Raw genomic sequence first — 12,038 nt, forward strand, 5'->3', positions numbered from 1 at the left:
TGGACACAGAGAAGGGAAGGAGCTGAGGGACTGAGGGATGAGATGAAGGTCATTTAGGAAAGGAGGAGCTGGGAGAGAGTACAGGGAGCTAGAGGCTGGGGTCCAGGGGCCTCGGGAGGGCTGTGGCCAAAGAAGCTGGGAAATGGGTCAGGGAGAATCCTTTGGGCAGTATTCTCAGCCTCCATGAACCTGTTTGCTTCTTTGTAAAATGGAGACCCAAAGTCTATCTTGAGAATAGCTGTTAGGATTTAAAATATCCATCACATGCCTGGAACTGTGCTCAGCTGACATACTCATGCACACGTGTACATATTCATTGTTGCAATCAGTTATCAAAGAGGGCAGTGTGATTAGCTCCAGGTCAGCAGAAGAGGAAACGAAGGCTTAGAGATGATAAAAGTCTATGCAGGCAGATTGCCGGTTAGTGCTAAGTCCAGGTCAGACCCAGCTGTGTCACACTCGAGAGCCCCTGCCCTTAAATGGAACCAGGAGCTTTCAGGGGAAACTCACATGGCAGAGCATCTGGAGCATCTGGAGCTAATCCAAAACGCAAAAGACAAAGTAAGGAGAACGCCACAGCACATCACTTCTACAAGACTGCGGGTACCTCCGATAGAAATAATGGCTTTTGGAAGAAGAGATGTGGTCAAGTGGGGATCTACAGAAAATTGAAAATACAGTGCTGGATAGGGCAGGCTGGGCAACAGAAGATGAGGAACAGCTTTGGAGGGTCCCCTACTTAGTGAGGTATACGCCTGACCACTCTAGAGATCATTTATACAGAAACCGTCATTGCTGCATTCATTGAGTCATGGATTGAATCTATATTGGTCATCTGTTGCTGAGTGACAAATCACCCCAAAACCTAGTAGCTTAAACACTCAGAATTTTGTTTGTTTACTGAAACTTGAACAAGCTAATTCTTTTTGTGTGTGTACACATTTAGGGTTGTTGTGTTTTTTTGGTTTTTTTTGGTTTTTTTTAGATTTATTTATTTATTTGAAAGTCAGAGTTATATAGAGAAGGAGAGGCAGAGAGAGAGGTCTTCCATCTGCTGGTTCACTCCCTAGTTGGCCACAATGGCTGGAGCTGTGCTAATCCGAAGCCAGGAGCCAGGAACTTCCTCTGGGTCTTCTGTGCAGGTGCAGGGGCCCAAGGACTTGGGCCATCTTCCACTGCTTTCCCAGGCCATAGCAGAGAGCTGGATCGGAAGTGGAGCAGCCGGGACTCAAACCGGTGGCCATATGGGATGCCAGCCCTGCAGCAGGCGGCTTTACCTGCAACGCCACAGCACCAGCCCCACATTTAATTTTACTGTAACAAAGCAACTTGCACACTTTTGACATTTAAAACTGAGCATCATCTTTTTTTTCCAGTGAAACAAAATTTTAAAATAAACAGGAACAAAATTACAATAGAATGTCAATTCCAAATAAGATCCTTCAAGTTCTGCTGATTTTCCCATCGAGTGGCAGGGCTCAAGGCATCATTAGGAGAAAATTTTATTTTTCAAAGTGTCATCTTAAACTACATGGGTGTCCGTTAAACATCACAATTAAACATGCCAAAAGAGAAGCCATGTTGTCAAATGCCCACTTAACCCACCCAAACATCTCAAACCCTCCCCTTGATGACCTTCTATAACCCCATTTTTAAGGTGTTTTTTTTTTCAACAAGAGGAAGTAGACAGATACATGTTGGTAAATGCTAACTGTCCGTATTCGCATAGACACAGTGTAATCTCTGAGCCCAATAACAGAGAAAGGAGGGGGAAGCTAGAGTTCTATGCACTGCTACACAGGCCTGGCACCCTCCAGCTTCCAGCGGAGCCGGGGGCAGGAGCGATTCTTTTTCCCGCAGAGCACGGTGGTGTTGATTCCATACAGTTTTTGTCGAGACAAGAGGAATAAAATGAATTTGGAATAGAAAGGGGTAGAGATTCTTTTCCCATTGTATTCTGCTTCAGGTATTTTCCCCACAACAAGTTGAGAACCATGGTGTAGAGAGAAGAGACCACAAAAACAGGGAGACTGAGCACAAGAGGGAAAAAAATAAAAATAAGAAGATGGCAACTTGCTCCCAGGGACTGGAGAGAATTAAAAAAAAAAAAGTTGGAATCCATCAGTGTTCCTATTAGTCATCTTCATCCTCCTCTCCTTCTTCCCCGTCATCATCATCTTCATCTTCTTCCCCTTCTCCCCTTCATCCTCATCCCCGTCTTCATCAGTGTCTTCCAATCCTTCATCATCATCATCATCTTCTCCTTCCCCTTCTTCATCATCCATATCAGGACCCAAGTAGTACTGTAAGGGATCCGGCCAGACACCATCCTTGATGGCCTCTCCTACCTCGTCTGCACCTGCATCAGAATGGCCGGTGAGCCAGGTGAAGAAGCTCTGGCTCCTCCTGCTGCCTCCTCCTGCTGGCTCCGTCCTGTGTTTGACTTGAACGTTTCGTCAGATCCTTTCCAGATTTCCATTTGATTTCAGGGGACTTTGAAGATGGATCACCGTTCTCATTCAGATGAAATTCTATGGAGAGAACTTTATTTTCGAAGTAAAGATTTTCATCCAAATAAACTCTATTCTGTAGCCTGATTTAATATCTTCAAACTCTGTCACTTCAACCCTGGTCAGATAGTGCAGCGCCTCTTCACCCTCCTCCCCGAGCAGTGCAGACACTTGCGGATGGCTGACAGATGTTGTTACCCAGGGTAATTTTGGCAGTCGGTTCTGACCCCTTTTGAAAAAATGCATGGCGGAGTTTGTTATACTTCTGTTCTACTTTCAAAATCTCCTCACTGGCTTGTTCATTAAGTCTGTCTATTTTATTTTGTACTTCATCAATACACTCAGTTGCTTCTTGTTCTTTTTCTCCCATTGACAAACCCCAAGAGGCCAATGTGTCCGCCGGCCTCAGGCCAGGAGCTGCTCTCAGCTTCTTCGTTTGCGGAAGGAGCAAAGACGGGCGTTTGGGGGCCATGCTCCCAGGAAACTCCTAGCCCCAGGGCCAGGCAGGAAGGAGCTCTGAGAACTGCTAATTCATTTTTTAAAAACACTTATTTTACTTATTTGAAAGGCTGGGTTACAGAGAGGGAGACAGACAAACAGACAGATCTTCCATCCGCTGGTTCCCTCCCCAAGTGGTCACAACAGTTAAGGCTGAGCCAGGCCTAAGCCAAGAGCCTGGAACTCCTTCAGGATCTGTCACAGGAGTGGCAGGGGTCCAACTACTTGGGCCATCGTCTGCTGCTTTTCCTGGACCATTAACAGGGATCTGGATTGGAAGTGAAGCTGACAGGACTTGAACCTAGCACTCATATGGGATGCCAGTGTCACAAGTGGAGGCTTAACCCGCTGTGCCACAATGCTGGCCCCAAGATGATATTTTCTATCTCTCACAGTTTCTGTGGGTTAGGAACTCAAGAGCTGCTCAGCTCGGCAACTTGGGCCCAGGGTCTCTGAGAGGTTTCAGTCAGATGTCCGCGAGGGCTGCAGTTTCACCTGAAGGCTTGGCAGGGGCTGGAGAGTCCACCTCCCTGGCAGCTCACATGGTTTATTAAGCTGAAGCTGGGGGTCTCAGTGCCTCCCCGTGGGGCTGCTGGAACGTCCTCAGAACCCAGCAGTTAAATTCCCTTACAATGAACAAAGTCTTTTGAAGAGTCACACATTATCATCCTGCTGTATCCTACCATACATGGCCAGCCCTAGGGCAGTGGAGGAGAGAAGTACACAGGCCATGTACACCAGAGACAGGAACCACCGGGGTCCGCCTTGAAAACTGGCACCCACAGTATGCTTCAGTCATTTACTGAGCACCATGCTGACCGAAACACTGGCCACTGACTAGGAACACAGTGATTGGGTAGATAAGACACCCACTTCTGCAGAGCTGACGTTCTGGTGAAGACACAGAGCATAATCAAGAATGCTGTTAAAACATTACAAATGGTGCTAGTGCTACAAGGAGATAAGCACAGTGGAGGAAGGTACTTCAAACAGAGCAGTCAGGGAAAACATCTTTATAATGTTAGCGGAGCCCTGAAGAGTGAGACTGAGTGATACAACAGCATTTCAGGTAAAAGGAGCAGTAAATGCAAAAGTCTGAAAGCTGGAGAGGACTTGACTTATTTAGGGAACAGAAGGGAAGCCGGGGGCGGGCGCTGTGGCACAGTAGGTTAAGCTTCTGCCTTCAATGCTTGGCATCCCATATGGGCACCGGTTTGAGTCCTGGCTGTTCCACTTTTGATCCAGCTCCCTGCTAATGTGCCTGGGAAAGCAGCAGCAGATGGCCTAAGTATCACCTATATGGAATACCTGGATAAAGCTCCTGACTCCTGACTTTGGCCTGGTCCAACCCCAGTGGTTGTGGCCATTTGGGCAGTGAACAAGGGGATGGAAGATTCCCTCTGTCACTCTGCCTTTTAAATTAATTAGAAGAAAGGGAGCCAGTATTGCTTGGTGGGTGGTGAGTGAGGGTGAGAGTGTTATGGTGATTGGATCCTATTCAAAGAGCAAGGACTCAGTGATAGAATAGGCACATTTTCACTCATTCATATTTATTCCTTCAGTAAATATTCTGAGAGCCCATTTAAATGCTTGTTGGTGTGCTAGGGTTTGGCGATATCAAAAAAGGAAAAAAATAGACACAAAATTTCTATACTCAAGGAGCTTCATAGAAATAATCGTCCATGGGACTCCAAATCCCATTAAGTTGGCATATACCAATGCCATCTTACAAGTTGAAGTGATCAATTTAAGTTCATAATTGATCATAAAGATAGGATTAAGAGTCAAAGGGATCACATAAATAAGACCAGTGTCTGCTAATAATAATTGATAGAATTAAAAAGGAGAGAATGACCCAACATGGGAAGTGGGATACATAGCAGACTCATAGAATGGCAAATGCCCTAAACAGCACTCTGGCCTCAGAATCAGCCCTTAAGGCAGTCAGATCCGGCTAAAAAGCCCATGAGAGTTTCTCAGGCATGGAAAGCTAAGACACTGTGGCAAAAAAATGACCTAGATGAAAGATCTCTGTAAGTGAGATCCCAGTGGAAAGAATGGGCCATCAAAGAAGGATGTACCTTTCTCTGAAGGGAGGAGAGAACTTCCACTGTGATTATGGCCTTGTCTAAATAAAGTCGGAGTTTGTGAACTCAGAAGGCTTCCATAGCCTTGGCAGCTCATGACAAGAGCCTCGGGTGATTACTGACGTCATAAACAAGAGTGTCAATTGTTAAATCAACAACAGGAGTCACTGTGCAGTTACTCCCCAGGTAGGCTCTCTGTCCGTAATATGTTGTACTATGTGAATTAACAATAAAACTAGTATTCAGACAATACTTTATACTTTGTGTGTCTGGGTGGGTGCAATCTGTTGAAATCTTTACTTCGTGTATATACTAAGTTGATCTTTTGTATATAAAGATAATTAAAAATGAATCTTGATGTGAATGGGATGGGAGAGGTAGTAGGAGATGGGATGGTTTGCAGGGGGAAGGGTGGTTATGGGGAGGGGGGAACCACTATAATCCAAAAGTTGTACTTTTGAAATTAAATCTAAAAAATTTTTTCTTAAAAAAAATGAAATAGTCACAAAATTCCACCTGTCATAAGTGCTCTGAAGCCCATTTGTGGGATCCCATGTTCATGGTAGATGGTATTTCTAAATTAGCAATGATCTGTATTTCACATTCAACTCTCTGAGGTTTCTGACTTGGGAATTTAATGTAGACCCTGAGAAGCCCTGGTTGTTGCTCAAGAAACTGTTATCTAGTGAAAATTCTTTCCCAGCACATACAAGCTCACTTATCTATCTAGGAAGCATTTATTGAACACCAACTATGTGTAGGACACCAAAGAGGATCTGCAGAAGACTGACTTCAGAGAACTTAGAACCTGACAGGATGAGACAGCCCCTCAGAACTCCTGCCTACCTCATATGGTATCAAGTACTTCAAATAAATATGAAGAATCCTCAGAAAGTTCATGGAAAATGCATGCTATGAAAAAAACCATACATGATTATCAAAGGAATTTTTTTGCATTAAACTGAACTTATCTTTCTTTCCAGACTCTTTTTAAAGTAGCTCCATAGCCTTGAGCAACAGGGTGACCCCTTAGGCTTTCTCAGCCTCAACTTCCACATCTGCAAAATGGATAAAAAAGAATATCTAATAGAATAGAGATATTCATATTAAGGATTTATGCATTTTGCCTACACCTAACATCAATAAGCCTTCAAAAAGTGTTACCTATGATTATTATTGCTCAAGAATAAATCCACACCGTTGTAAATATTTCTAAAAAGCTAGTACATGGAATTGCATCTTATAATGAGATTAGGTTCTAACACCAATGGATAAGGTAAAAAGAATCACAACCCAAGTTATCTTCACAATCTCTTAAGAGTGAGTGACATTAAATGCTATCGAACCATTAAAGTATTTGGAATACATGAAATTCTCAGTTTTGTTACAATGTTATCAGTGGAATACTCTGGTCTTTGGCTCACTGAACAATGACTGTATTCATTTCAAGCCCTCCTTGAACTCTTACCCTTTAGATAGGCAGAACTGTTACTGATTGTAGACAAGAGGCTGTAAGATATGAGGGAACTCCAAAGAGTATGAATTTTGGGATAGGAACAAGTTCAATTTGATACGAAGATGATACAAAATAGCCTCTTGTTGATGTAGGATTAAAATGGTTTGGGCCATGGTTCTTAAATACCACAGATTATTTATTACTTTGCACAATTAGTAAGCTTAAAATAAATGACAATTTGTTTTAAATTCCAGATTGGGACCAGAAATTGGCCACTATTGCATTGAATCCTCGACCACTTAATTCGCTGCCAGCACTCTGCAACTGTGAGGAAAGAAGTGGCTTTGAAAGAAGTGCTTTTAAGCCAAGATAACCATGAAGTTCAAACAAGCTCACATTTGGTCCCTTTGAGAAAGGCTGGAAGAATAATTAACAGCACAAAGTTTCTGTAGTGTCTGGGCATCCTTCCTTAAGAGCTTCTGGGCTTCATTCAAGGGGTTCTGGTTCTACAAACAGGCTCATAGTTGGGACTGATTGAGGGGGTCATGGCTGTCTGTTTTTATGATTTGAGTTGGGCTTTCAATTCCCTTGAGCTAGAACCAGACCTTTTCTGTTCATACAGGTCAAGTAAGAATCTGGTGGACTTCCTCTCTATTTCACTTCTAGAAACACCATGGTTAGCCAGCAATGCCCTTAGTCTTCATAAACCAAGACTATTTTGATTGCTACTTTAACTCTGTCACCAAGCAGGCTCACCTTGCCTTTGCAGGTGCAGTGCCACCATTTGGCCTGGCGACACCAGGTATCCAATTACTCCCAGTGCATTTAGGCTTTCTAGTTGAGCAGCAGTGGTTCCCACTCTAAGTTCTGGTCTACAGAGAAGAGCAATCACAGAGCTCTTCAAAGATGCTGGGACGTCTCTCACAAATACTTATTTTTCAAAGGATCAATGAAAGGGATGTCTTCTGGACCCTCCCTTTGTGTAGGAGTAGGTCTCAAATGACAAATCCAGTCCAGCATCCCAATCTCACTAAGCCTTTGAGCCTCTCCCTCTACATTAATCCAAGGCAGGTTGGGTTTTTCTAATTCATTCACAGTGGGCAACATTTTGATCCATTTCAGTTAACCAAATAGAGCCTGTTCTGACACCCTTAGCTGCAACATTAAATGCAGAAACTCTGCTTTCTAGAAGAGCCCTTATCCACAACTTACCCTCACCATTACCCCACATTCTTGATATCCATTCCCACACATGTTCTCATGCTCTCCAGATTTCTGCTTATATAAATTAGAAAACTGCAGCAGCTTTTCTGGAGCGCAGCACACCTCTTCCTAGGTCACACCACATCACATCTGCTGGGACATGAGCCCAGTCTCAATTCTAGAAGCAAAGAAGGGTGGCCACGGTGAGTCCCAAGACCAGTCAGCACGTCTTGCACAGTAACTGTCTCAGGGAAACTGTTACCATTTTCTCAGGTGATGCAGGGTTAATGCCCTCAGATGGAGGTGGAAAAACTGATGCTACTATGGATGTGGGGGCCGCTACCAACAGAGGTGGAGATGTCAACACCACTGGCTGGTGGGAAGGCCTTGGGCAAAACAACGTTCATTAAAATTAAGGGGCTCATGTCCTCAGCTTCACCAGGGTCTTTCTATACATTCCCATTCCAAATTTACGGAATTCCACTTTTTCCTAATCAATGCCTTTACTTTAACAGTAGATGCCTTGTGACGCTGGGAATCCTGCATGCATTGCATTTCAGCCAGTCACATGGTGAGGTTCTATATTTGATTTTCAGCAATTTCAGCAATATTAACAACAACCAACCAACATTATATCCCTTACTTTTGTAAAATTATTTAAAAGTATCATAGAGAGTCACTGGGCTCCAGGCTTAAAAGCAGTTGTTTAGGAATACCCAATGCAGACATTTTGAATGTTGCTATAATAAACAGTTCATACCATGGATTATCAGTGCTCTCTTTACTACTGCAATAGAATCACTAGCAACCTCAAATCTAATCAGACTACACATTTCAGAACCCCAGAATCAACTCAAAACACTTATCCTTAAAATTTTCTTCTTCTAGTATTACTACTCTTGGTACCTGATTCTGTATTGGTTAAGGTTCTCCAGAGAAATGAAACCAACAGGATGGATGGATATATGCAAAGAGATTTATTATGAGAGATGGGCTCACGTGATTTGGGAGGCTGAGAAGTCCCACAAGCTGCCATCTGCAACCTGGACGCTCAGGAACACTGGTGGTGTAGCTCCAGTCCCTGTCTGGAAGCCCGAGACCCAGGGAGCCCATGGTCCCAGCTCAGCTTGGAAGACTGGAGAAGATGAATGTTCTTGCTCAAGCAAAGAGAACAAATTCCACCTTTCTTCTGCCTTACTGAGTCTCTCAATGGGTCAGATGATGCCCACTCACTCCGTGAGTGAGGGTGATCTTAGTCTACTGATCCAAATGCTAACTTTTCCAGAAACAGTGTACCCAGCTGACTGAGCACCCCTTATCCCAAAATGATAGGTTCTCTTAACCATCACATAATGATATAATTCGACTAAGGATGTAGCAAAATAATTACATCCACAAAACATGAAAAAGCAATCATCCTACAAGTTCTCACAAATCAATCACTGGAATTACAGTTCTGACAGAGGGGCCACTGCCTGCAGCACCTGCATCCTATATTGGAGTGCCGGTTTGAGTCCTGAAAGCTCTGCTTCTGGTCTCATGGCCTGGGAAGGCAGCAGAAGACAACCACTGCCACTCACGTGGGAGCCCTGGATGGAGTTCCTGGCTCCTAGCCTTGGCCTGGCCCAGTCGCGACCATTGCAGCCATTTGGGGAGTGAACTGGCAGATTGAAGAGCGCTCTCTCTAACTCTGCCTTTCAAATAAATTTTAAAAATGAATCTTTAAAAAATGTTTGAAAGAGAGTAGTATATCAAGAGGTCCATCTTCTCATTAATCAGCATTCTAGATAGAACAGAGAAAGAGTAGAAGAAATTAAAGGAGACATTTTTAGAGAGCTAAATACCAAAAGCCCCAAATGAAAGGGCCAGTGCTATTGCCTAGCATGCACAAAATATGAAAACTAAAAAAGGAGCCAACTTTTGGTTCCACGTTTTTTTTTTTCCTATTCTCTTGTTTATCCCCTATTTTGATTTCCTTCCATCAGCTTTATGCCCAGTTTTCTTTTTTATAGTTCCTTAAGTTGCACTTTTTTATTTCTATAAACGTCCTTCTGAACACCATCTTTGCTGCACCCATAAGTTTCAGTGTGTTCCATCACTGTTTTCATTCATCTGAATACTTTCTGATTTCCTTTTATCCACTGGTTAAGATTGTACTGTTTAATTCCCACTCATCTGTGAGCTTTCCAGTTTTCTTTGTTATTGAATTCTAGCTTCATTTTATGTGGTCTGATAGTTTGTATGATCTCATTATCCTTGAGACTTTGTGACCTCACAGCAACATAAGGCCTAGATAATGCTCCCCAGGCACTTGAGAATGAATATTCTGCTATTGTTGGATGAAGTCTTCTACTAACGCCTGTTAGTTCTGACTTAACGTTCCTCAATTCCTCTATTTCCTTATTGATCTTGTCTAAATATTCACTGCATTATTACAGTGGGGTACTAAAGTTTCCAACTATTATTGTAGAACTAGTTCTCTTTTCATACCTGTTGATGCTTAATTCATATATTTGGGGGCTGTGAGTGCACGCTTATACCTGTGACATCTTCATGAGCCGACCTTGTTATCAATACTTAATTCCCTTTTTTTTTTTGTTAACAGTTTTTGACTTAAAGTCCACTTTTGTGTGATACCCTTTAACATCTTTACACTTTCAACCTACTCAAGTAATGTGCTTTAAGATACCATACAGGTGGATCATTTTTAAAAAATCTATTCTCCTGGGGCGGGCGCTGTGGCGCAGCAGGTTAAAGCCCTGGCCTGAAGCGCCGGCATCCAATATGGGCACCGGTTCTAGTCCCAGCTGCTCCTCTTCCGATCCTGCTTTCTGCGATGGCCTGGGAAAGCAGTGCAAGAGGCCCAAGTCTTTAGGCCCCTGCACCCACGTGGGAGACCCAGAAGCTCCTGGCTTCTGGCTTTGGGTAGACGCAGCTCCAGCTGTTGCGGCCGTCTGGGGAGTGAACCAGCAGATGTAAGACTTCTCTCTCTGTCTCTACCTCTCTGTAATTCTTTCAAATAAATAAAATAAATCTTTTAAAAAAATCTATTCTCCCAATATTTCTTCTGGAGATTTTAATCCATTTACACTAAAGTAATTGCTAATAAGGATTCACTTCCACCATCGAACTATTTGTTATCTGCATGCCATCCCTTTTTCCATTACTGCCTTTTCTGTTCTGTTGATTTTTGTGCTGCTCTGTTTGAATTTACTTATAAAATCCTTCTGTAGACTGCTAGATATTTTCCTTATTGCTACCAAGATTAAATTTGTAATAATGCAGCTTTAGATGATAGCCAACTTCAGTTACAAAAACTTTCCTATCCAGTTGTCCTATCCCACCCTTATATTGTCACACTGTCACAAATTACATTTTTAAATGGAATATTTAATAATGTAAATTTATAATTATGTATGTCTAAATTTAAACCATGTAAGAAATGAAGAGTAGAGTTACAAACCAAAAACAGGGGCTGCTAGTAGTTACCTTTACTAGAAATCTGTCTTTTCATTCATCCTGTCTGCAGGGGAAGATGGACAAGTTGTCATGTTTTTGTTGTTTCACATTTGTTTGTAGATTGTCTGACACATTTTTCGCTCATTTTTATATTACATATTTTCTTCTTTGTATAATGTTATATTGAAATATTTTTTCCAAGTTTTTTTGATTTTGAAGGTTTTTTTGGAAACTATGTAAATCTTAATTTGGTCGAATCTGTTCATTTTTTCCCCCTTAGCGTTCCTGAGTTTCCTGTTTTTCTTCAGAAATCTTTCCTTAAGATTACATATTTCCTTATATTCATTTTCATCACTTAAAATTTATTTTTATTCTACCTGGAATTCATGTTGAGATTGTTCTCTTCCAGAATAATAAGTTGTATACTGTGATTTTTCTTCTTTAAAAAATGTATTTGAAGGGCAGAAAGAGGGAGTAACAGAGAGAGAAAAAAAGAGATTTTCCATCTACTGGTTCACTCTCCAAGTGCACACAGTAGCCAGGGTTGGGCCATGCTGAGGCCGAGAGCTCAAATCTCAATCTGGATCTCTCCCACAGGTCACAGGAACCCATCACCTGCTGCCTCCCAGAGTGTGCATTAGCAGGAAGCTGGAACTGAGGGGAACCAAGACGCAGGCCCAGGCAGTCCAATTTGGGAGCAGGTTTCCCAAGCAGAGTTCTATCTGCTGCAAATACCAGCTCCCACTATTTTTTTTTTTTTTTTTTTTTTTTTTTTTTTTTTTTTTTTACTTATTATTTTCTATTTGAGAGGCAGAGAGACAGACA

The 12,038-nt window shown here is 42.4% G+C and overlaps 1 protein-coding gene and 1 pseudogene across 2 annotated transcripts in view; one reads left to right on the forward strand and one right to left on the reverse strand.

The window, feature by feature from the left end:
• Positions 1-6,998, forward strand: part of SPMIP3 (sperm microtubule inner protein 3) — a 67,752-nt gene extending 60,754 nt beyond the window's left edge. For both annotated transcript variants that reach the window (XM_070055623.1, XM_008268175.3), the window contains one exon: positions 6,806-6,998. In XM_070055623.1, coding sequence (XP_069911724.1) covers positions 6,806-6,924 — 119 coding nt within the window. In that variant the 3' untranslated portion in view covers positions 6,925-6,998. The remainder of the gene's footprint in view (positions 1-6,805) is intronic.
• LOC127483576 (protein SET-like) lies at positions 957-6,905 on the reverse strand (annotated as a pseudogene).
• Positions 6,999-12,038: the final 5,040 nt, after the last annotated feature.

This window comes from Oryctolagus cuniculus, chromosome 13 (assembly GCF_964237555.1).
Source record: "Oryctolagus cuniculus chromosome 13, mOryCun1.1, whole genome shotgun sequence".
NCBI classification, from domain to species: domain Eukaryota; kingdom Metazoa; phylum Chordata; class Mammalia; order Lagomorpha; family Leporidae; genus Oryctolagus; species Oryctolagus cuniculus.